General features: G+C 41.4%; 1 protein-coding gene across 1 annotated transcript in view; it reads right to left on the reverse strand.

Annotated features, from left to right (window-relative positions):
* LOC115204021 (transmembrane protein 132D-like) overlaps positions 1-27,414 on the reverse strand; it is a 188,308-nt gene that overhangs the window by 137,018 nt on the left and 23,876 nt on the right. The window contains exon 2 of the mRNA XM_029769235.1: positions 14,540-15,461. Within this exon, the coding sequence (XP_029625095.1) occupies positions 14,540-15,461 (922 nt within the window). The remainder of the gene's footprint in view (positions 1-14,539; positions 15,462-27,414) is intronic.

The following is a 27,414-nucleotide window of genomic DNA, read 5'->3' on the forward strand; positions in this document are numbered from 1 at the left end:
CAAGGAAACATGTAGATGACTATAATGATTACATGCGTGTGTAGAAGGGCAGGGGGGGTTGGTCAAAAGTGAAGAAGGAGAGAGGAGGGGAGAAGTGAGAGGAGAGAGGGGTTTCTTTGATTGCCTGAAGCCCATCTCTCCCTCCCCCTTCATCTAGCCAGAGAAGACAGAGACACTTAATGCAGAGAAAGGAGCGACAGATGCCTCATCTCAATGTTCTCTTATCTAGCCCTCTCTCACGCCATTTCTTTCTTTTCATTTCTTCTTTTACCCCTGCCATTATTAAACTCTAAAGCAGGCTGAAGACTGACAGAGAAAGATCACTTCAAATGAGAAGAGGCTCAAACTGGGAGCTGTCCACGGCCTCACAGCCTCACTGCAGATCAAGAGTAGTCGTACAGGCTGGAGCTTGGAGCTTGAAGGCCAAGGCAGGAGACAACTCACTGCACAGCCAATGGCAGACAGACGGATGGACCAACAAGTTTACTGAGCTCTGCTGTCTCTTACTGGGAAGCCTGAACTTTAACTTTGTATGGGGTCGAAGAAATAAACTGTGATTTCGGAATGGCACATACTGTACATTAGCCTTGTGACTCACTTGTGGCTGAGGAAGACTTATGAAAACACAATCACTGACAAGTGGAAAAGTACTGTACATGGTGGTGGAGAAAGGAATGTGCATTTAGTGGTGTAAAATGAAACAGTAATAGAAAAGGAAATCATAGTAGCTCACTAAAATTAATCACAGGCGCGGCAGGTAGCCCAGTTGTTAGAGCGTTGGACTTGATACCGAAAGGTTGCAACATCGAATCCCCGAGCTGACAAGGTAAAAATCTGTCGTTCTGTCTGTTCTGTTCCTAGGCCGTCATTGAAAATAAGAATTTGTTCTTAACTGACTTGCCTTGTCAAATAAAGGTCAAATTAAACTTTAAAAAATCACAGGAATAGAATATCAAATGCAACTGTGTCAAATGGCAGCGGGTTTAAAAAGCATAGCGTGGTGGATGAACAAAGACAGGAGCCCATTGGAGCAAAACACGTGAAGGAACCCAGACATTCTGCATGCTTCAGAGAGAGCTGACACCAATGAAAATGCTAGCATTGTTCGAAGAGCCCCTATTTCATCAGCTATTCAATTAAATGTAGCATGTAAATGTTTCCCCCATGTGAGGTTCTCAAAGTCAAGTGAATGGCTCTTGCTGCGTCCAACTTCAGTGCTGCATCTCACATGACTTCCCATGTTGCCAGATTTGGATGGGCACTTCAAATTAGCTCATAATAAATCTATATATTTATACTGTAAACATGTATATCCTATATACATTTTACTCTACATTTTATCCACCCTTTACCCATTTTGTATATAATGTCTGTGAACTTTGTGTAAATCCCTGTCTGTGAAAAAAATGGAAACTATGAGGAAATAGTCTCCATAGAAACAGAGCGCAAATAAATGAACGACAAGGAAGCATCTGCTCTTGGAAACATGAAAAGACGTTATAGAAAAAATATCCTTGAAAACTTCCAGATACATTTTTGTTCCCCAAATATACTCTGTCTGTAGTAATTAATGACTTTGCATAACAATCACTGATATTGAGAGATTAAAATAAATGGAAACTAGAAAAAATGACAAGGAGGTGACTGAGAGAACATAGAATTTTGGTGAAAAACAGTCAAATAAATAGTGTGTGGGGGGTAAAAAGGGTGAAAATATGAAATGAGGTAAATAAGAGGATGACAGTAAGGTTTTGGACAGTGCAACACAGCTCAGTGACACTCCCCTACAGTGTAACCAAATCAACCCCTTAGCCATGGGATGAGGGATACTAGCTGAATCTTTACGTTAGAAAAACATCTTAAGTCTTGTAACCAACATGCAACATTCTGATGCTCATTGGAGTCAGATTTAGGATAATTGTACAAAACAACACACATTTTAAAATTTGTGTCAACGTGGTGTTTTTCTCTTAGAATCAACAAATCATATTAATGCAACTGTACATCAAGGGACTCAAAACTTCCCCTTTTATCAGACGCTTACTTGGTTTTAGAGACCACAGCCCAGCAAATCCCCCAAAGGAATGACCTAATAGCATATGCTGACAGAGGCTGGAGCCCTATGGACGCCAGTCGCATAGTTCCCTAGTCTTTTAAATCAGGGGATGGGGGAAAACATACCATGCAGATGGCTCTGTTCCCATAAGTCCTCCCTGACCTGACGGTGAGTCCAGGGGGACCAGAGTTAGTCCTCAAATGGAATCTCCTGTGATAGGATGGATCATCCCAGAGTGATCCAATATTTGGACGGGAGCTGGAGGGGGACTAGTGGGATTATCACAGGATGTGCTGGGCCAGATTAGGGAGAGGACGTAAACCTGATGGAGAACGGGTTACAGATAAACCCTGCTGGTCAGTCAGTCTAGACTACACTCCAATAGGCTACAGAAAATAATAAGACCTCTACTGTATCCAAATTGGGTACATCATACACGCTCAGATTATATCCTTATACAGCATTCTAACGGTCCTAATCTCATTAAATTGTATAGATGAATGAATTCCACTAACATTAGGATAAAGTTGTGAGTATGTTTCTAATAGAGCCACAGTCAACATACTGTGAAGGTGATGGATCACTTTGATCTGACTTTGACAAATTCAATATTTAAGTTAGAGGTAAAGCTTCTGTTGATAATGCCAGACATACATGTCACGTATACACACACACAAACACAAAGACATTTATGTACTCAAGCACGCATGCGCACACACAAACACACACGCTGCTTTATTCATTGTTTACCTAAACAGATGAGATTTCTCAGCCAGAACTTTAATTGAAAACTCGCTTCAAATGGAAAATGTACAATGCTGTCAAAAGCCAAACGAACAGCACACATGTCACAGGGAGGAAGAACAAAACAATCAGAATTACCATGCATATGCAAATATCATTCATCGGAAGTCATTATTGCAACAATTTATCTTTGGCAATCACTGAACCATTTTAATCAGGATCGTTACAAATGGTTGATTATTCATTATGTCCTGTAATTAGATCGTAAATTGTATGGATATACTAGGTGAGGCTTTCGAAGGAGAGCACTCGCTGGGGACAAATAGAAAACCAGCTAAGGACAAATATTAGGCATACAGGGAGCAAGGCCAGATGGGGACATGCGTTCCTGTGCCAGGTCTCCTTAGAGAGAAATTGATCTGATTGATCCATTGTTGTTTAGACCGCACTGTTCATTAGGAGTGCAGAGGTGAAAGGTCAGTCATGCAGGTGTGGAAGCTCAAAGGTAATTTACACATGGATTGGCTGTCTGTTGTTCTGCCCCTGAGCAAGGCAGTTAACCCACTGTTCCCCCGGGCACTGAAGACGAGGATGTCGATTATGGCAGCCCCCCGCAACTCTCTGATTCAGAGGGGTTGGGTTAAATGCGGAAGACACATTTCAGTCGAAGGCATTCAGTTTTACAACTGACTAGGTATCCCCCTTTCCCTTTTCTGTTGCCAAGACAACAACAGTGAGTGCTTGATGAGGTCTTTGTTTGTGGACTGTCAATAGCAGGGAGGTCATTAGTTAATGGTGTGCGGTGTAGTTGTATTATGTGTAGTGTACACAGTTGGGACCAAGGGTGTGTGGGAGAGAATTCCAAGGACATAAATCCAAGTGCAGCTTTATGATCAGAGCTTTACCTTAGATCCCTTTTTACCATTTCTGATAGTGCTGAAGATTTGACTGTAGGAACAAGCAGATGGAGATAACATTGTCAGAACCAGGGAAGTACAAGGTCAATGCATGTCAAAGTTCTTCGCTTCTGTCCATATCCATCCACCCTAACTCTGCTCTGTCTGCCTTAGGGGACAGAGTAATGACCAAGCTGACCTGCTTGTGCCTGAGGCGGGCTGGTCATGGAGCATGCGTTCCATATTTCTGCTCTGTTCTCCTCTGTTCTGCTTTGTCTCTGTTAATGCCTCAGCGGGGCCTCCGGTAAATCAATTGAGGGCTGATCTTTAAAAGCTGGCGCGTCAGCGAGCACATTAGCCCCATTTGCACTTCATTACGTGCACCGCTGGGCAGTGCTGAACACTCACAATCAGCAGAAAGACCCGGACAGGGGCCCAGTCGTAACATACACAGGTACGGATGTACTGTAGGAGAGGGATAAGTGAAGGAGGAGAAGGGGGAGAGAAGGGAGAGAGGGAAAGATGGCGAGAGGAGAGAGAGGAGGAAGATGGAGGGATGGTTCAGGGGTTGAATAATTTACTTTGACAAAGGCCCCAAGGGAAAACTATGGGTGAGCTCTGATGGGTATTCTGCTTGACTTTGAAAAATAAACGAGCACAAACAAACAGCCAAACACATTTTCAAAAGTAGTATTTGTTTTGAAGCAGTCATACTTTTTGTTTCCTACCATTTTTTTTCCCTTCAAAATTGCTTCTGGGATTTGGCTTATGTTTGTTTCTTAGATTTCTCTGACTAGCTTGTGAAGGGAACTTTTTTAGATCAGGAAATACCAAAATGAGATTGCATTGCGGAGCATGCAACCAACAAAAAGCTACAGCCGCCCCCTCTATCCCGCTGTCTATCTCTTCCCTTCTTCATCTATACATCTGCTTGTTATTTTAACTCTCCCTCCACCTCTCTCTCTCTCTGCTCTCCCTCCTTTTCTCCTCATCAGAGGCCAGACTGTACCAAGCAAAACCATATTTCATGAAAACATCACTAACAGTGTGTAAGCAGCATTAAAAGGCTTTTGATAAACCCAACACCTGTTTCTGTAGGTTGAGTTAATAAACCACTATCTAAATTTGACACACAGCCTACCGTATCAAAAATGTGATAAAGTTAAGGAGTTTAATCTGCTTTGAGGAATAAACATCAAAGTTGACTTTGAGAGGTATGTGTGAGTTCATAGGAATTGCTGGAGGTACATTGACAAGCACATGCACATTGCACACACATACTTCGGTTAGTTCTGTTTACACACACAAACACACACAAACAAACACCAACAAACACACAGCTTGAGCTCACCCCATCTCCCCTTAACTCGCCACAGTGGACAGACGCCAGTAATATGGCATCTGGGGGGCTACTGGGCTGGAGGTTTTAACAAAGCAGGAGCCCACGTCATAACAGTTATCTATCAGCTAAGACCACGCTCTGCCCTGAGCACAGCTTACACTTCATAGGTTATCCACCTCTGCCACTGGATATTTACACTGATCCCTACTTCCACATCCCAGGTGCCCTAGGGCCATAACACAGGAGCTCTGCTAGGTTGAATCCCTGTGGTCCTTCTCACCACGTTTGAACTGAGGGATTTGGCAGTGAGAAAAGTGAGAATGCACACACGCAGATGAGTTCACATACACCCACACCCACTGCTCATTGTCACACACACACACACACACACACACACACACACACACACACACACACACACACACACACACACACAGGGTTTCCAGAAGTGATTGAAAGTTCATGGAATTTTGTAACCCTACACACACACAGCCTTTGTCAAAAGCCCTGCTTAGTTTGAGAAGTGTGTTCACAGGAGGCCTTAACAACTACAGAGCATGATGTCTGACTAGAACCCAGGGGAGGGACTGTCAGAGAGACAGACAGAGGTTCCTAGACAGGAAACCCACTACAAAGACTCAGTGTGAGACTACTCCCAATGTGACCGCAGTGCGTTCCCGCTCTTTTTCTACCTGTCGCTCCCTTCTCCCCTCCCTCTTTCATGGGGTGACATGACACAGCATGAGGCCACTCAGAGCTGTGACGGTTCTCTGAGGTGCTTCCTGTATGTGTGAGAGAGGTAGCTGGGACACACTTTTCCCAGAGTTCCAGTGCTCCTGGTGTTCTGTTGGTGCTGTTGGTGTTCCTTTTAGGCTACAGAAAAGTGAGTTCCTCTCAGCCAGTGCATGGTGTGTTTTGTATACAGTATATGCAGGGTCTAAGCAGGTTCTTTTGGACACACACACACGCACACAAACACACAAACATGTATATGTACAGATGCACAAACACACACATGCCTAACATGTGTACATGCACGTGAACACTTATGCACACACATACACACACACACGTACGCACACACACGCGCATGCACACAAATGTGCACGCACACACAAACACACATGCATATATACAGACCCACAAACACACACACGCCTAACATGTGTACATGTACATGAACACATAGGCACATACACACACACACACACACACACACACACACACACACACACACACACACACACACACACACACACACACACACACACACACACACACACACACACACACACACACACACACACACACACACACACACACACACACACACACACACACACACAGACACCCCTGGGCAGATGAAGGCTTACAGGGGCAGCAGCCCCAGAAGCTGACGAGGAATTCTCTTCAAACCGCACGCTAATGATAGTAGATCAATGTCTGACCACCAATTAGGCCGGACCACACTAACCTCAGAGACACACAGGCCAAGGATGGAGAACAACATGAATAAAACAGTGACTATTACAGTGCTTCTATTGCGCTTGTCAAAAGAGATGGTGAAAAGCATTGGTTTTAAAAATATGTAATTTGACATTGTAAGATCCTCTTCAGTGTTACTAAACACAACACACCAGAGAAAGACAGATCTATACTCTTAGAAAAAAGAGTTCCAAAAGGGTTCTTTGGCGGTCCCCATAGGAGAACCCTTTTGGGTTCCATTGAGAACCATCTGTGGAAGGGTCCTACCTGGAACCCAAAAAGCGTTCTACCTGGAACTAAAGAGGGTTATTCAAAGGGTTAACCTTTTTTTCTAAGAGTGTATGATGCAGATTTCATTTTAGCACCTAACATCAACTCTTCTCTACTATGACCAGAGGGCTTCAATCTCTGGGAAAGGTAAAATTCGTTCTTCAACTCTGTCTCTGTTGCCTCCAAGCCAAGTCTGCAGGGTAATTCAAAAGTTCAAAGGAAGTAGAGAGAAGTCTAAATGAACTCTGACCCTAGCATGACAACACAGCTCTTAGCTCCCTCTGTAGATGCCTACTGGACAACTTATTTGTATTGCTTTTAAATCTTTTTAATGAATTTCTATCTTATTAACACTTTGTTCTAGCTAGCTAGCTAGGGTGACACATGGTCTCTGCATGTGTCACCCTCACACTTCACATATGGACCCTCAATGGAGTGTGAGCCTAACAGTGCCCTTAAACTACAACATGAACAGTGCCCTTAAACTCTTCACGGAAGAGGAGTGAGAGTTTTTTATTTTACCTTTATTTAACTAGGCATGTCAGTTAAGAACAAATTCTTATTTGCAATGACGGCCTACCCAGGCCAAACCCAGACGACGCTGGGCCAATTATGCACCGTCCTATGGGACTCCCAATCACAGCCGGATGTGATGCAGCCTGGATTCAAACCAGGTACTGCAGTGATGCCTCTTGCACTGAGATGCAGGGTCTTAGACCACTGCGCCACTCGGGAGCCCACAGGAAACAGGAAGTATTCAAAAAGAGCAGAGGGGGAGACAGGAAGTTGCACAAAGTGGATAAAGGCCCTTGAATCGTAAGCTCCAGGTATGCGTAATAGCCCTGGCTGCACAATCAAAGGAGGAGAAGTAAGAAATCATTATGGGGGTAGCCTAGTGGTTAGAGCGTTGGGCCAGTAACCGAAAGGTTGCTAGATTGAATCCCAGAGCGGACAAGGTAAAAATCTATCGTTCTGACCCTGAACATATCAATTAACCCACTGTTCTCAGGCTGTCCTTGTAAATAAGAATTTGTTCTTAACTGACTTGCCTAGTTAAATAAAGGTTAAAAATAAAGATGTGAGTGGGAAGATTGCTTGCTGCAGGGACAACCCGTGATTGCTTTGTGGAGGCATCTACATAGCACTAGCGAGCGAAGATGTTACCCCAGTGCACAAATCACTAATTACTTATTAATGAGGAGAGTGTGCGCCTTCAAAGTTAACACTAGACAGCCTTCCCCTGTAGAACAGAGGAGGAGAGGAGGAGAGGGGGAGACAGCAAGGGGGAGGGAAAGGTTTGCTCAGTAAACTGAGACGGCAGCTAATCAGGTTTACGGGTCTGTAATGCCTCCAGCACATGAGAAATAGAAATATGGAAGATTCCTGCTCCAGCTTTATTTCAATACATGGAGACAGACACGCACCACAGAAGGGAGAGAGAGAGAGAGAGAGAGAGAGAGAGAGAGAGAGAGAGAGAAATCCAGATAAGTATGAAAAATGGAGGCAAATCCTATCTTGGTGACCTTTACAGAGTGCAGCAATGATAACGATAATACACGGAGTATAAACATCTTCACTCCAACCTTTTCTCTCCACTGTGATCGCTCAGCCATTTGATGGCGTACATCCAACAGTACAGCTACATTACCAGTAACTCTGAGAGTGTTAAAGATCAGCATATCCCCTGCTGTGATCCCCTGCGGTTTAAGGATAGCATAACATTTCTGCATTAATGGAGGAATTCCCCAATAAAGTATGGAGTTCATCAACAAAATCTACATATTTAACTTCAAACCATTACACTATCTTAATACATTGCCCTGGTGTGTGAGAATTTCTCAATTACAGTTGTGTAAAGTACTTAAAAACCTCTATGGGATCGGTGCCCCCCCGCGGGAAGGTTGAGCTAAAGGAGGCTAATGTGATTAGCATGAGGTTGCAAGTAACAATAACATTTCCCAGAACATAGACATATCTGATATTGGCAGAAAACTTAAATTCTTGTTAATATAACTGCACTGTCCAATTTACAGTAGCTATTACAGTGAAATAATACCATGCTATTGTTTGAGGAGAGTGCACAATTATGAACTTGAAAATGTATTAATAAATCAATTAGGCACAGTTGGGCAGTCTTGACACAACATTTTGAACAGATATGCAATGGTTCATTGGATCAGTCTAAAACTTTGAACATACACTGCTGCCTTCTAGTGCCAAAATCGAAATTGAGCCTGGAATAATACATTATAGCCTTTCTCTTGCATTTCAAAGATGATGGTACAAAAAACAAAAAAAAACATGTTTTTTTCTTTGTATTATCTTTTGCCAGTTCTAATGTGTTATATTCTCCTACATTCATTTAATTTCCACAAACTTCAAAGTGTTTCCTTTCAAATGGTATCAAGAATATGCATATCCTTGCTTCAAGTCCTGAGCTTCAGGCAGTTAGATTTTGGTATGTCATTTTAGACGAAAATGGGTCGGATGTTTAAGAGGGAAAAAAAACTTTAAAGCAATTTTTTGGGGGTATCTGTACTTTACTTTACTATTTATATTTTTAACAACTTTGACATTTACCTCACTACGTTCCTAAAGAAAATAAAAATACTTTTACTCCATAAATTATCCCTTACACCCAAAAGTATACTTAGCAGGAAAGGAAAATGGTCCATTTCACTCACTTATCAACAGAGCATCAATGGTCATCACTCCTGCCTCTGATCTGGCGGACTCACTAAACACAAATGCTTTGTTTATAAAGTATGTCTGAGTGTTGGAATGTGCCCCTAGCTATCGGTAAAAAAAATTCAACAAGAAAATTGTGCCATCTGGTTTGCTTAGTATAAGCCATTTGAATTTATTTTTGCAATTCCATTTACTTTTGATACTTAAGTATATTTAAAACCAAATAATTTTAGACTTTTACTCAAGTAGTATTTTCCTGGGTGACTTTCACTTTTACTTGAGTCATTTTCTATTAAGGTGTCTTTACTTTTACTCAAGTATGACAATTGGGTACTTTCTCCACCACTGCCCAGTTACCTTTGATAATCATCTCATTTCTCATTAGCATGCATTAGCAAATGTCCCCCGTGGAACATGTTAGATTGTTGAGTAAAAATTACAATACAGCTGGGACTATTTATCTTTTGAAAAGGGTGTTAATTTGTTCACGAGGAAATTGTGTTTTCATTTGCATTATGAATGGAAAGTCAATCCTGTTTCAACCTGTTACAGCAGCCACTCTTGATTGCTAATGAGTCCATTCCACTGGGAAGCTTTAGCCTGAAAAACAGATCATGAATTTACAGTAGTCTTAAACGATGTGTGTGGTCTTAATGATTAGCATGAATGATTAACATAGGTGTGTGTGTGTGTGTGTGTGTGTGTGTGTGTGTGTGTGTGTGTGTGTGTGTGTGTGTGTGTGTGTGTGTGTGTGTGTGTGTGTGTGTGTGTGTGTGTGTGCGCATGTTCCTTGGATGAAATTAAAGGGCTCTTATTCCATTCCAAGATTGCAGTAGACTAGATTCTGATGCTGGTACAGTAAATGAAATCTTCCATAACAAAGATAATTAGAATCCTCATAACAAGAGAGGGCTAAAATTACACTTAATAAAAAAGCACCACAAGGACAATGACTACATTATAAAGATAGAGAGGGTACAGTACAGTGTAGATACTGTAGGACCACATTTCATCCATTTAATCATATGAGAGTCTTTCAAGTCAAGTGCGAAATATATCATCTTCAAATAATGACTAGAACATGTATTACTATCAAGGATGCTGCCGCGTTACCATATGTCCATGAATCAAGTCCAGTCCCAGAGATGCATGTCGATGCATGTGGAGCATATGTAGTAAGAGCAGCTGCCCTGAGAGATCTACTGTAGAGAAGGAGAGGGTTGAGGGTTGCCCCAGCGCCCATGAATAATGATTAAGTGCTACCCACTAGACACAGGACCCTTAATAACACAGATCCTGCACATAAATATACAAACACATGCGGCCACACGCACATGTAACACACGCAGGCAAACACATTTTAAACGTGTTTACGCATGCGCACACACACATGCACACACGGCCAGGAACTCCAGGAAGCGTCTCGATGGCCTTCTCAAACAACCTCTGGAGCACAGCCCAATATCACACACACCAGCCCCCCACTCCAGGGGGTAACAGCAGGAACTTGGCACGGCCACACACACAGTCACCCGTTGGGTACAAAGTGAGGGAGAAAAATGTGTTCTCTTTCTAGAGCCTTATCATCTGACATAACTAACACAGAGTGGTTGCTTAGAACTACACAGTGTACCCCAGGACTGAGTTACCACATGAGAGGTACACACACTACAAACTACGTACAGTACACACCAGTCCGCAATCAAAGCCTCCATATTGGGCCTTCCTTTAACCTGTTGAGGATCTTATCCCGATCTTATCCCGGTATTGGGATTCATTGTCATGTGACCATGGCGGGGAATTCAAAACTGCAAGAGTAATCATTTCAAAAAATCAAATAATCAACTATTTTCCTCCATTTGAAAGATATATCTCCTAAATCTAACCACGCTGTCCGATTTTCAGAGGCATTACGGAGAATGCATAAAGTTAGGTTATGTGAGGAGAGTACATTGACAATAGCTGCGTGTAATGTTTAGCCAATTCAAAGAAGGGCATCAACAGACAGAAAACTAGCTAGAATTATGCACTTACCTTTGACAATCTGCATCAGATGACACTCATAGGACATTATGTTATACAATACATGCATTTTTAGTTCCATCAAGTTCATATTTATATCCAAAAACAGCATTTACAGTCGTGGTGAAATTCAGAATTTTTTTCGGCTCGAATGCACCCAGTGAATCCAGCATTACAAATCACGGAATTACTATTCGAAAACATTGGTAAATTATAATATTGTCATTCAAAGAATAATATATTATCATCTCGTAATTGCTACCGAATGGCCAGATCTCAAAATAACTTTACTGGGAAATCACATTTTGCATAAACTGGGTACTATGCTAACAACAATAAGCTATATGCTAAGCTAAGCTAAGCTATACCGTTAGCATTAGCATCATCTAATATCGATAATAACATTCTAAATATCCCCTTACCTTTGATTATCTCCATCAGAAGGCGCTGCCAGAGATCCCAGGTCCAGAACAAATGTGGTTTCTTTTGACAAAGTTCATAATTTATGTCCAAATAGTTAGCGTTCAGTAGGCTCCCACAAAATGAGGTGGGCAGTGTAAAGTCACGTCGAAAAGCTAAAGAAAACCTAGTAAATAATCTATTTACGTTTGTTTAAACATGTCAAACGTTGTTCATCATTAATCTTTTGGTCCATTTTTAACGTGAAACATCAGTAAACATCAGTAATATTTTCACACAACCTATCAAGTGTCTAGAATAAACGATAATGACAAAGGCACTCTTCTCAGATTCATGCGCAGGCGCAAAAAATGAAGTGATGACGTGTCAACTTGTAAGCTTTCTTATTCGGTCTGTATTCATCACAGATGCTTCCAACAACTTTCTAAAGATCGTTGACATCTAGTGGAAGCAGTAGGAGTTGCGAACTGAATCCTTTCTCACTGTGGTATCTTTAAAACAATGACACTAAATAGTACAGTCACAAAATTCTCATTTTTTTTAATCTATTTTTCACAGGTTTTTGCCTGCAATATGAGTTTTGTTATACTTACAGACACCATTCAAACTGTTTTAGAAAATTCAGAGTGTTTTCTATCCGAATGTGTTAATAATATGCATATCCTAGCTTCTGAGTTGGTGTAGGAGGCAGTTAAAAATTGCCACATATTTTTTTCAAAATTCTCAATACTGCCCCCGTGGCCCGTAGAGGTTAAACAGCCTGATATCCAGGGGTTTCTCTGGAGTGGGTGCACTGGAAGGCAGCATGTGGTTTTATGAAACTCTTTGAGGTTTTATAATTGCTGATTAGTGAGTTTAGGCTGGACTTAAGTTCACATATAGCAGACTCCCTGTGGAAACCAAATTCAAAACTTTTAACTTTGGAAAATGTGAGCAGCATGATTCTAGAAGAATTGAAGGAAAAATATGATACACTGTGTACTCGAGTAAAAGTATTCAAAAATATAAATAGTAAAGTAAAGTACAGATACCCCGTAAAACTACTTAAGTAGTACTTTACACCACTGTAACTGGGACATTCTCACACACCGGAGCAACATATTAAGATAGTGTAATGGTTTAAAGTTAAATATGTTGATTTTGTTGACAAACTATATTTTATCAGGCAATTCCTCCAATAATGCAGAAACGCAGAATTGTTATGCTATCCATAACTACATCACAGCAGGGGTTATGCTGATCTTTAACACTCTCAGAGTTACTGGTAATGTATCTGTACTGTTGGATGTACGCCATCAAATGGCTGAGAGATCACAGGGGAGAGAAAAGGTTGGAGTGAAGATGTTTATACTCCGTGTATTATCGTTATCGTTGCCGCACTCCTCCATGATTTGGTTCTCTGTAAAGGTCACCCAGATAGGATTTGCCTCCATTTTCATTCTTTTCTGGATTTCTCGCTCACTCACACACTCACACACTCACACACACACACACACACACACACAAGTATATTAGATCAGCATAACCCCTGCTGTGATGTGGTTATGGATAGCGTAACAATTCTGCGTTTCTGCATTATTGGAGGAATTGCCTGATAAATTATAGTTTGTCAACAAAATCAACATATCTAACTTCTCTGGAAGTTCATCATCAGTCGGGTGAGAAAAATCAACGAGGCTTCTTGGTATATTTCCTGCTCACCCAGATTGACTAATTGGTATGGGCCCTTTGTCAGAGCTCCACATTGAGCTCACTAGCGTTTTCCTCGGATGTGATTCTGATCTCAGGCATGAAAGTACACTAATGCAAATGCATATTTTGTTCATTTGCATGGCCCGTGAAACGTCTTCAGTCGCTCTGTCACTTTCTAATTAACACTCAAAGACCAATGAATCAATAACGAGCTTTCCTATACTGCTGCACACTCAGTTCAAATGAACTACTCCTGTGTGGGACTGTTTTGATGTTAGGCACATTAAAAATGTCTTAATAAACACAGTAAATTGCTCAATATATTTCTTTGTAGAATGTAAATCATATATATTTTTGGTACAATTAATCATTTTGATTCACGTTGTAATTATGAGAATGACTTAGCTAGCTGTATGCATATAGTGCACACGTTTTCAGAGGATATATTTCAAATACTTGGAAGGAGAAGGAGGAATGATTTCAGCAGCTGTGTAACAGTATGTTTGACTATTTCCTCTCACAAAGCAGATTAAATGGGAGTAAAATAACCTATATTATTATCAGCTAGTGAATATCTTGCACAAGCATGACATTTAAAAACTAAACAGGGCAATCTGTGAACATATTTAATGTATCACCATGACTAAAAACTCCATGGAGACAACAGATGAGTCACAGCTCTCTGCTGTCTGAGCCCACCGGTTTCCAGCAAACCCACAGTGAAAAAAAAAGGTACACATACATATACAATTTCCTTGTAAATGTAATGGAAAATAAAGCTTTTGGGATTGAATTGAATAGCACAGTTTGTGCTTTATGTGAGATCTCCCTTGTAAAAGAGGTCTTCTGACCTCAATGGGACTTCCTGGATGAATAACGGTTATCATCAAAACGCTTTACTGTGCCTCGGGGAGGCCCACTCACCTAAGGGTGAAGATCTGTACAGGTGACAGTGTGGAGAGAGCCAGGAAGGTGGAGACCGTCTCCCTCTGTCTGATTGGTCTAGAGGGCACCATCACCACAAAGTTACTGTCTAGCCTTAGCTCTGACATGGGCTGGAACAGACGCACGCTCCCGATACGCTGCATGGGTGTGGGCCCTGAGAAGTACCCCATGGGCCCCTGGTGCTCTGTGCGCATGGAACTTCCCTTCCGTAAGTCCTCTGAGCTACACTCCCCAGTCTCTGTGGACTGTACCATGTAGTACAGCTCCACAGGGGTGCCCTGGGCCTGCTCCGGAGCTCTCTGCCTGCCGTGCCTCACGGTAGAGGGGTTGAACCAGCTAGCCAGGGGCTCCAGCTCGGCCACACACATCCCCAGCTCCCCCTTCAGACGACACATGCCCCGCACCTCTTGAGTCTCGTGGAAGGCAAACATCCGGACACAGGGAAGCCTGTGGATGGTGGTATAGTCATCCCAGTCCCTGCCCCCCACATAGAACAACACCTGGACTTTTGGCCAACTGGGGTGGATCCTTTCACTGATGATGAAGGTCTGGACCTTCCAGTTGTAGGTGAAAAGGGACGGAGAAGAAGAGGAGATGGACGATGACGGGGAGGTGAAAGAGGGTCCATTGAAGGGTCCGGGGCTCTGTAGGAGCTCCAGGGGGATGGTTTGCTGGACAGACATGGGTCCATAGCTGGCGTTGATGGAGGGCATCCTGCGGGCCTGCTGGATGAAGAAGGGCTCGGTCCTGGCCTGCAGGCTGGAGTTCCTCATCAGGTCCTGGTTGGCCTCCTTCAGAAAGAAGGCTGCCTCGGCGTTGAGGACCTGGTAGCTGACAGGCAAGTAGGTGGGCATGGGGCCATACCTCTGTAGACCCTCAAGAATCCCCCTGCTGTCTACCACTGGAACACAGAGGAGGGGAGAAGTTAGCTACATACCTGTTAACCTCTATAACAAAGGGCAGAGCAGAGAGAGGATGATAAATTTAGTAAGAAATGGAAGAAAACACTGGACATTGTGAACATATATAGTCTCTTTATCTCTATGCTCTCCTGGGCATACACAGTTATGTTGCAATGTCCTAATAAGAAGTTATTTGCTACAAAGTGTGTATATGACATCCCCTTCACGCATTATTTCTCTCACTATATGAAGTAGCATGTTAAATGACATCCTGCAGTTAAACAGAGGGACTTGAAGACATGGATTAGGAATCGAATCTAATCTACGGTAATAGACTGTTTCTACTAAATAGTCACAGTTCCTCGTTAGACCCTACTCACTCACTCAGTCAACTCAGTCACTCCTTTCCTCATATTCCTCCTCTTCCTTCTCCTCTATCTTAACAATTCAGTTCACAACCTCCACACGCTCCTCTTGTCTGGAGTCTGAACCCCTGTATATAGCCTCGTTACTGTATTGTTGCTCTTGAATTATTTGTTATTTTTCTCTTTTTAAATTTTTTAAATTTGTATTTATTTATTGTTTACTTCAGTTTATTTAGTAAATACTTTCTTAACATGCATTTTTTCTTAAAACTGCATTGTTGGTTAAGGTCTTATAAGTAAGCATTTCACTGTTGTATATAAAATTTGATTTTGACTTGATTTGACCCTGTTATCGACCCCAACACCCAGCAGGGCCTCAACCCCCCTCCCCCTCCCTCCTCCCTCACCCCCTTCAAACTCATCTACACCTACCCCTTCTGTCTCTCCCTCCTTACTCCTTCCCCCTGCCCGTCCTAACTTCCCCCCTCTCTCCCTCTGCCATCAAGCTCTAGATATTTGGTCTGAAGGAGGATCCCGGGAGAGGCCATTGATTTCCCGTCGTAGCCAGGCCATGCGGCAGGGAGACACGGCAGTGATTTGTGACAGCCCATGGCAGTCTGACAAAGACCAGCTTGGAGGACCAGGCACAACAAGCTGTGGTCGGAATACCGAAGACCATAAAGCACAGTGTCTGTCTGTGTGTCTGTCTGTCTGAGAGTTGAACAGAGACACTTCTGAGATTTTAATGATGGTAGATACTCAAGTCGTACCTGAAAGTAGGCTAGGACTACTGTGTGATGTTACACAAAGGGTAAGTACAGAGGCAGAGCAGGCAGATGTTTAACTGTGCTGGAGTGTACCTCACAGGGAGTAAGATAGACAACTCTCTGTCTCTCTCAGTGAGAGTTTGCACACTGTCTTAGTTTTCACATACAGTAGACCCATGATAGAGACACAGAAACTACTTCATTACAATCAAAGTGTAATCACGTCCTAAATGTGGATTTAGATATAGAATGCTTTTCTTCATCTTCCAACGCTCAAAATGCAGTAAGTAAAGGCTCCCGATTCCCCTTGGGTCGGCAAAAGTAGGATTTCATGTCTGATGTTCTTGTAAATCACATTAACTTCCAGATTTTGAAATACAGTTTCTAGCAATGAAAACATGATTTGTGCAGATACTTGACTTGTTTGCCAAATCCTGCCTAATGTACACAGCCCTGAGATCAGTGAACACAACCTAACCCCAGAGGACATGGAATAAAGAGCCTTGTAACATATTAAACAGGAAGCTCTGCTCCACCCCCACCACTGGACATATGGGACATGTTATCCTTGCATGATTTGGGTGCCAAAAACCTACTAAACACAATGATCCTTTTTTATAATTTTTTTGAGACCAAATTTGTATTTATTTTGTAATTTGTTCTTTGACTGGGGTTACAGGTACAATATATAAATTCATATAATTTCATATTCCGTTCATGTCGTATTTTCCATTCATTATTTGAATGTAGTTATTTTCCACGTTAGTTATTTTCCTACTGTACCTGCGGGCTGCCACTCAACAACAACAAAAATATACATCAAAAAGGTACATAAATACAAAGTATTGATCATTTTAATCATATTACAGAGTTAAAAAGTAATAATACATTTTGTATTTAAAGGAAAAGAAACAAAAAGAAATGAGCCTCCACCCCCAACCTCCCATTCCCCCAACCCTGTTTTCCATTGCTTCCCACCTCCCTAAATACTAGGATTGCTTGTCAGTCATGCCATTTTGATTCCCAGCTACATTGTTTTTCAATTTTGCACCAAATTGAAATGGTGTGAGCAATAATTGGACAAAAACATAGTTTACATTGTTTAAAGGAAATACAGTGGATTCTGAAAGTATTCAGACCCCTTCCATTTTTACACATTTTGTTACGTTACAGCCTTATTCCAAAATGGATTAAATAAAAACAAAATCCTCTTCAGTCTACACACAATACCCCATAATGACAAAGTGAAACAGTTTCTTTGAAATTTTTGCAAATCTATGAACAATTTCAAACAGAAATAACTTATTTACATATGTATTCAGACCCTTTGATATGAGACTCGAAGTTGAGCTCAGGGGCATCCTGTTTCTATTGATCATCCTTGAGATGTTTCTACAACTTGATTGGAGTCCACCTGTGTTAAATTCAATTGATTAGACATGATTTGGAAAGGCACACGCCTGTCTATGTAAGGTCCCACAGTTGACAGTGCATGTCAGAGCAAAAACCAAGCCATGAGGTCGAAATAATTGTCCATAGAGCACAGATCTGGGGAAGGGTACCAAAAAATTGCTGCAGCATTGAATGTCCCCAAGAACACAGTGGCCTCCATCATTCATAAGTGGAAGAAGTTTGAAACCACCAAGACTCTTCCTAGAGCTGGCCACCATGCTAAACTGAAGACTCAAGGCTGTAATCTCTGCCAAAGGTGCTTCAACAAAGTACTGAGTAAAGGGTCTAAATACTTATGTAAATGTCATATTTACATTTTTCACAGTTCTAAAAACCTGGTTTTGCTTTGTCATTATGGGGTATTGTGTGTAGATTGATGAGGGAAAAAAACAATTGAATACATTTTAGAATAAGGCTGTAACGTGACAAAATGTGGAAAAAGTCAAGGGGTCTGAATACTTTCCAAATGCACTGTATCAGTGGAGACCACATCTTCCCGGTCAATAGAAGACACCATGGGTGTTTCTCAATACGCATACTACCATGCTCCGAGCACGTAATCTGGAGCACAGGAGGGTCGGAGCATGAGTCCAAATCAAGTATGCGAAACAGAGCACAGAGGGCACTTCTCGGAAGCGTACTTGTAAACATTTCAAAGCATGTATCGATGCAAGCTTCAATGAAAAGTATGAACAGAAATATGATGCAACCACATAAAAGAACACCATATTTATTGAAATCAATGCGGACATTATTTGTTCTGAGGCGAGAGAAAATAAACTCAAGCTTCGGAATTACATTTTGCCCATTCACATCTCATATGTTTCCTGACTACAATATTGTATCTTGAAAACATTTTAAAAAAAATTATATGTTCATTTTGGCATGTTTACCTGCCTACAATACCCAGTGTAGATTCTGTAGATTGCAAGCCTATAGTAAGTCAACTAGCTACCTACTACTTTTAGCTAGCTAGCCACAAAGAATTGGTAGCTAGCTACCCACGAAGAATTTACATCTACCTTGCATAACATTACTTTTAAGTCATTTTTGCCTGTTAAATTATCTGGTTAGCTAGATAGTTGCGATTCACAAATAGCTATCTGATAGTTATAAAGTAAAATGTTTGCTTTGTACATATCTTGTTTTGTCTCTATTGCCATTGTTCTGGCTGGAAGAAAGGTTAGTAAATGGGTAAGTCCATAGTAAGTCAACAGGGCTAACTGGCTTGCTAGCTAGCCTCTAAGAATTGGAAGCTAGCTACCTATGAAGAAATTACATCTACCTGACATAACATTAGTTTAAGGTCATTTGGCTGTTTAACTAGCTAGACGAATAAGATTCACATATACAGTTGAAGTGGAAAGTTTACATACATTTAGGTTGGAGTCATTAAAACCCATTTTTCAACCACTCCACAAATTTATTGTTTTGGCAAGTTGGTTAGGACATCTGCTTTGTGCATGACACAAGTATTGTTTCCAACAATTGTTTACAGACAGATAATTTCACTTATAATTCACTGTATCACAACAGCAAAGGACCTGGTGAAGATGCTGGCGGAAACAGGTACAAAAGTATCTATATCCACAGTAAAACGAGTCCTATATCGACATAACCTGAAAGGCCATTCAGCTAGGAAGAAGCCAGTGCTCCAAAACCGCCATAAAAAAGCCAGACTACGGTTTGCAACTGCATATGGGGACAAAGATCATACTTTTTGGAGAAACGTCTTCTGGTCTGATGAAACAAAAATAGAACTGTTTGGCCATAATTACCATCGTTATATTTGGAGGAAAAGGGGGAGGCTTGCAAGCCAAAGAACACCATCCCAACCGTGAAGCACGGGGGTGGCAGCATCATGTTGTGGGGATGCTTTGCTGCAGGAGGGACTGGTGCCCCTCACAAAATAGATGGCATCATGAGGCAGGAAAATTATGTGGATATGTTGAAGAAACTTCTCAAGACATCAGTCAGGAAGTTAAAGCTTCGCCATAAACGGGTCTTCCAAATGGACAATGACCCAAAGCATACTTCCAAAGTTGTGGCAAAATGGCTTAAGGACAACAAAGTCAAGGTATTGGAGAGGCCATAAAAAAACCCTGATCTCAATCCTTTACAAAATTTGTGGGCAGAACTGAAAAAGTGTGTGCGAGCAAGGAAGCCTACAAACATGACTCAGTTACACCAGCTCTGTCAGGAGGAATGGGCCAAAATTCACCCAATTTATTGTGGGAAGCTTGTGGAAGGCTTCCCGGAACATTTGACCCAAGTTGAACAATTTAAAGGCAATGATACCAAATACTAATTGAGTGTATGCAAACTTCTGACCCACTGGGAATGTGATGAAAGAAATGAAAGCTGAAATAAATCATGATCTACTATTATTCTGACATTTCACATTCTTAAAATAAAGTGGTAATCCTAATTTACCCGAAGACAGTACTAGGATTAAATGTCAGAAATTGTGAAAAACTGAGTTTAAATGTATTTGGCTAAGGTGTGAGTGTGGAGTACAGTAGTATGCATATTGAGAAACGCCCCATATCTCTCTATACTCAGCCAGGGGGGAAAATAATAATTTCTAAACCAATTTAGAATGGGGCGAAATGCTAGTGCCTACAAATACACTTAGAAGTTTGGTACGGCTCTTTCCCGCTTGGTAATTTTGTTAATATTATCCAGGGTCGCTTACCTTGCCATATACATTTTTCAACTGCACTATGAGACACAGTGATTCTTGGTTAGGCCATGGGATTCCCACTGGCTGTTGGTATACAGTAGGCTTTAAACAGCAATTTAAACAACCAGTCTTACTCCTTTACAAAACATATTATACACGATTATCATGGTTGTTCGACGCTGCTTCACTCCATAACGGGTAGTACCACAAAAAAGTAGAAACACAGTTCAACGTCTTCCTCCACGGCAAAATGCACAACGAAATGTGAGTGGGTTAGGTTAAATTTGAGTGAGTTACATTGGCTTCTTCAGTCCCTAATACAGGGATATTCAACTTTTACCCTACGAGGTCCATTGCCTGCTGGTTTTCTGTTCTGCCTTATAATTAATTGCACACGCCTGGTGTCCCAGGTCTAAATCAGTCCCTGATTAGAGGGTAACAATGAAAAAATGGAGTGGAACTGGCTTCTAGGTCCAGAGTTGACTTTGAAGACCCTAGTATGATACATTGTCGCTTGATTGAGCCTTTTGACTGGCTGGGAGGCCTCCTACACTCTACTCTAGGTTAAGTAATACAGGAGTTAAGGAACATCTAGCTGTGTCTCTGCTGCTGTCCACAGTCAAAGAGATATTCCACATCAGGATGGAAATAGTAAGGTGAAAGAGAGTGGGGAGAAAGGTGGAGAATGAATGAGAGGGAGATAGACCGTAATGCCCTGCGAACTGGAGAGAGCAAAAGACTTTGAAAGAACATCCTCAGCTCCCTCAGCAGCAGTTAATGCAAGTGCATGGACCAGTTTATATAGTAACCAAATTCAATTCCCAAGGAATAGTCACCAAACCAATGGCCATAATCTTAACATCAGTAGACCCCCAAACCAAGCATCTGTTCTATTCTCTTTCTTTTTTGACATGCTTGACATCTCTAATCATAGTAAAGCAACTTTCCTCAAGCCTGCTTTACAAGCTGTATATAAGAAACACACCTACTGAATACAAAGGGAATATGAGAATTTGCAGGGAAATATACACAAACAAAAATGTGTATTTTTCCTTGTCAAACTAGAGTAATAGCACTTTGCAATCACTTGATGTGTGACTGGTCTACAAAAAAGAACATTATGAAAAACTCGACGGCACCCGATGTCACAGGAAGACCAAAAAGATAATCAAGGACATCAACCACCTGAGCCACTACCTGTTCACTCAGCTACCATCCAGAAGGCAAGGTCAGTACAGGTGCATCAAAGCTGGGACCGAGAGACTGAAAAACAGCTTCTATCTCAAGGCCATCAGACTGTTAAACAGCCATCACTAGCACAGAGAGAATGCTGCCTACATACAGACTTGGAATCATTGGCCACTTTAATAAATGGAACACTAGTCACTTTAATAATGCCACTTTAATAATGTTTACATATCTGCATTACTCATCTCATATGTATATACTGTATTCTATACTATTATAGCATCTTAGCCTATGCCGCTCTGTCATTGCTCATCCATATATTTATATTTGTATATTCTTATTCCATTCCTTTACTTAGATTTGTGTTTTAGGTATTTGTTGTGGAATTGTTAGATATTGCTGCACTGTTGGAACTAGAAGCACAAGCATTTCACTACACTCGCAATAACGTCTACTAACCATGTGTATGTGACCAATAAAATTTGATTTGATTTGAACATTAAGCCACCAAACAAATGGCTATTCTGCTCTACAAACAGAGAGACAGGTGGGTCTCAAATGTACATTTACCCAGAATGCTTGCTGACATTTGTTCCTCCATCCTCACATTGTAGTCTGAAGTCCTATTGATAACTCCTCGTAGTCCAAAATGACATTTTGCAAAGCATTAAACAAAATGCTCCGTATGTATCAAAAAAATAAAAAGAGATGTGCTTTGATGTGTGCTTTTTTAAGACCAGGCTCTTCCACTTGCCTATGAAAAGCTTCGTTCTCTGTTGAGAAACTGCTTGGGGACCTTGATGTCACCATCAATACTGTCAGTCTGTATAAGTGGAAACTTTTCTCTTTTTAACCAACATTTTTGACTCTTCAAAGGTTCAGTATAAAATTCAGCAGCTTTTAGCAGAAGCACTGTCATTGGCAAACTGGAGAAGTTTAAAAACCTTACCAAAGACCGTTACTGATAATGCCTGCTCACACAAAAATAACAAGATGGTAGTTGAGGGTTTCTAAACCAATCGAGTACTATAAGTTACTCAGCTTTGTGTAGGCTGAAGAGAACGCTTGTTGTTGCCAGACCACAGTGTTTCAGCAAACAACAGCAAGAGCTGATCGCAAACTTAGACTGCTTACAGAGTAACTTATCACATTTGTTACTCTTGCAACAGTGCGAAACACTACCAATGGTCGTGTAGTCAGGACTAACAACCATCTTCAGTAAATGCTGACACAGACAGACACATAGCATCAGTGAAGGTGGCAAAGTTGTTGATGACCTTAAGAGAAGCGACTGGGGAGAGTAGAGCCTGGAGCTGAGTCTCCGGCCCTCAGGGGTAGTCAGCCAGTCAGAATCCAGTTTGGGCTACAGTAATTGGAGTGCCTTTAGGCTAGCTCACACTCAACTACCCAGCGTGGCCAGCAATATAATCTCAGTATTAGTGAGGAATGTGTGTAGCCTGGGATAATAGCCGCGGCCAGAGAGAACAGATGACCATACTAATCGCTCTAAGTGCCCAGCGTGTGTACCTTGACATAGTATGTCACAAGAGAGCCAGGGTAAAGCCGGGTTGGAGCAGAGGGGCATTTAGAAGTCTGGGGGTTAATCAGATCACTTATAGAGCCGGGCTGCACTTCATCTTTCATCGCCGGGCTACACATTCATACTGCAATCAATACTTTAAATTATATTTCCCATTTGTGAAAAATGGACCAAAATAAGGTATTTGCCTGGGCCGAGATGGATGAGGTGAGTCTTAATATATTTTATGGACAACAATAAGTCTTCCCTTCGGTTTTTCTCTGGATGACAGGCTCAAGTTGTTTTCCTTCTGACAAGATCAGAGAAGGGCGGTCTATGGCTTTACCTGCTGGTGCTCTCAGTATACACACTGGGCCTTTACTTTGATAAGCACATCATGCTCTCTCTCTCTCCAACCAAACATCAACCCAGATAGGACCAGGGCCAGACAGTGTCTGCCTGATGAGTATGTGAGGTGTGAGGGAAGGATGTGTGTGAGGAGTGAAGAATCATAAACCAGTCAGAGGGAAAGTAAGCCACAGACAGTCATCTCTCTCAGATGAACGAGCCTCCATCACATCGTAGCACGACGCGCTCCTTACTGCCATACTGATGGTCATTATCTAGGAAAAAAGGATGAGGCATATACAAAAGACACTTATCAAGGACATTGTTAAAAGTATTTATATGCAACAATTCTAGTTCTAGTCATCATATGTTATTTTATTGTGTTACTTTATATTACATTTTTTACTTTAGTTTATTTAGTAAATATTTTCTTAACTCTATTTCTTGAACTGCATTGTTGGTTAAGGGCTTGTAAGTAAGCATTTCACAGTAAAGTCTACACCTGTTGTATTCGGCGCATGTGACAAATAACATTTGATTTGATTTGACATACAGTACCAGTCAAAAGTTTGGACACACCTACTCATTCAAGGAGTTTTCTTTATTTGTACTATTTTCTACATTGTAGAATAATAGTGAAGACATCAAAACTATGAAATAACACATATGGAATCATGTAGTAACCAAAAAGAAGTGTTAAACAAATGTTGTATTTGAGATTCTTCAAAGTAGCCACCCTTTGCCTTGATGACAGCTTTGCACACTCTTGGCATTCTCTCAACCAGCTTCACCTGGAATGTAATGTCTTGAAGGAGTTCCCACACCTTTTGGCTGTTTTTCCTTCACTGCAGTCCAACTCATCCCAAATCATCTCAATTGGGTTGAGGTCGGGTGACTGTGGAGGCAAGTTCATCTGATGTAGCACTCCATCACTCTCCTTCTTGATCAAATAGCCCTTACACAGCCTAGAGGTGTGTAAACCAGATGGGATGGCGTATCACTGCAGAATGCTGTGGTAGCTATCTTGGTTAAGTGTGCCTTGAATTCTAAATAAATCACAGACAGTGTCACCAGCAAAGCACCCCCACACCATCACACCTCCTCCTCCATGCTTCATGGTGGGAACTACACATGCAGAGATTATCCGTTCACCTACTCTGCGTCTCACACAGACACGGCGGTTGGAACCAAAAATCTCAAGGTTGGACTCATCAGACCAAAAGGACAGATTTCCATCGGTCTAATGTCCATTGCTCATGTTTCTTGGCCCAAGAAAGTCTCTTCTTAATATTGGTGTCCTTTAGTAGTGGTTTCTTTGCAGAAATCCATCCATGAAGGCCTAATTCAGGCAGTCTCCTCTGAACAGTTGATATTGAGATGTGTCTGTTACTTGAAATCCGTGAAGCATTTATTTGAGCTGCAATCTGAGGTGCAGTTAACTCTAATGAACTTATCCTCTGCAGCAGAGGTAACTCTGGGTCTTCCTTTTCTGTGGCAGTCCTCCATCATAGTGCTTGGTGGTTTTTGCGACTGCACTTGAAGAAACCTTCAAAGTTCTTGAAATCTTCTGGATTGACTTACCTTCATGTCTTAAGGTAATGATTGACTGTCGTTTCTCTTTGCTTATTTAAGCGTAATATGGATTTGGTCTTTTACCAAATAGGGCTATCTTCTGTATACCACCCTTACCTTGTCACAACACAACTGATTGGCTCAAACACATTAAGAAGGAAAGATATTACACAAATTAACTTTTAACAAGGCACACCTGTTAATTGAAATGTATTCCAGTTGACTACCTCATGAAGCTGGTTGAGAGAATGCCAAGAGTGTGCAAAGCTATCATCAAGGCAAAGGGTGGCTACTTTGAAGAATCTCAAATATAAAACACATTTTGATTTGTTTAATGCTTTTTTTTGGTTACTACATGATTCCATATGTGTTATTTCATAGTGTTGATGTCTTCACTATTATTCAACAATGTAGGAAATAGTACAAATAAAGAGAAACCCTTGAATGAGTAGGTGTGCCCAAACTTTTGACTGGTACTGCATGTCTGTAGAATATTTATTAAAGATATTTCAGCTAATATACTGTATAATGTCCTGTAGGAAGTTGGAAAAGAAAAAAAAACATGCAATTAGAAAATATATTTACTGAAGGACGAATTCTACTTCCATTATTCACCTTTATCAGATCTCTGTAGAATGGAGAAACATCTGGAAAAAAGATGATTAACCAAAGTCTACATGAGATGGAGCTGAATCAAGTAGTTTGTTGTTGTTGTTGTTGTTTCCACGGTAAGTTCTTCACAGCACAAGCAGCCCCCAATTAGAGCTTAAAGATAAATGCTCTGAAGCAGGAGGCTTCAAATTCATTCTCCAGCTTCCCCAGTTGGACATAATGTGTTTCAATCGTATAGGAATCTTTAAGAAACGCTAATGGAAAAAAACACCACAGTCGGGCATTTGTCATGCTTGGCTGGGTAAAACTCTTTCAGCATCTTTCTAGCATCTCTTTATCTACGAGTAAGCGATTTTCAGCGTTAAAGCTTGCAGTGAGCTATCTCTCCCTAGTGGGGCTACTGAGCAATGAACAGTACTCCGGCAGTCGTGGCAGAGGGGGAAAAAAAAGCTTTCCGCTTTAAGACACGTTGGGGACCTGAATGGGCTTTTTATGATACGTCAATCCTGTCCATTGCCTGTAAACCTGCTGCTGTGCATTGTATCAAGGTATCCAGGGAGGAGAATTGCAGTAGGGAGGTTGATGTTTATTGTCATGAGTCTTGTCCTGGAGGCAGAACTGAGCAATGTCCCCTTAGATAAGCTAACTCCAGTCAAAATTGCCTATATTGTAAAAATGCATAAAGAAATATGTTTTTGGGTCTTCATTAAAGGTTAGGCATTATAAGGTTAGCAGTGTGGTTAAGGTTAGAGTTAAGGTTAGGGTTAAAATCAGATTGTATGACTTTGTGGCTTTGCCAGTCAGTGACCACTTTGTAGAGCTGCCTCCAGAACAACATTCATAATGAAAAATGCTAACCTGCTTGCGGTGGAGGGATCGACGCTGCAGGCAGCAACCGTTTAGCCGAGATGAACTAGGGAGGACGAACTCTCAAAGTGGATCGGGACAAATGTGCTAAGCTGAGCAATGCAGCAGTTACGCTTCCTTTAGGGGCAACGGAGCAGCAATCTAAAGAGTTCAACTTTTAGTGGATGGCTCTGCTTGTGTTGTTTAGGGCCACAGATTGCAGGGAGAGACAGGGAACCTGTCCCCTTCCTCTTTCCCATGTCAATGTCAAATGATCATCAGATTTCACTGTTCTCTCATAGCTGCCTGCATTCAAAGTGAGTGAAATAAATGTGGTGACAATGACAGATTACGTGGCGCTTTGCTCAGACACGAATCAGGCCCTGTGTCATATATAACAGTGTCTGCAGGCACATGGTAATCACATCCAAGTAAACCCATTTCAGGTATAGATTATAGCCTCCAGCATGATGTTTCTTTGCAAAACTTGAAAATTAGATGCAGTGAATAAGGTTGGAATAATGCAATGGGTTGCAGGTAAGTGAGGAGGGTGAATAATGTATCTGCATTTACTGCAAGGTTACTCTGAACGAGAGTCAA

This window comes from Salmo trutta, chromosome 12 (assembly GCF_901001165.1).
Source record: "Salmo trutta chromosome 12, fSalTru1.1, whole genome shotgun sequence".
Taxonomy (NCBI): domain Eukaryota; kingdom Metazoa; phylum Chordata; class Actinopteri; order Salmoniformes; family Salmonidae; genus Salmo; species Salmo trutta.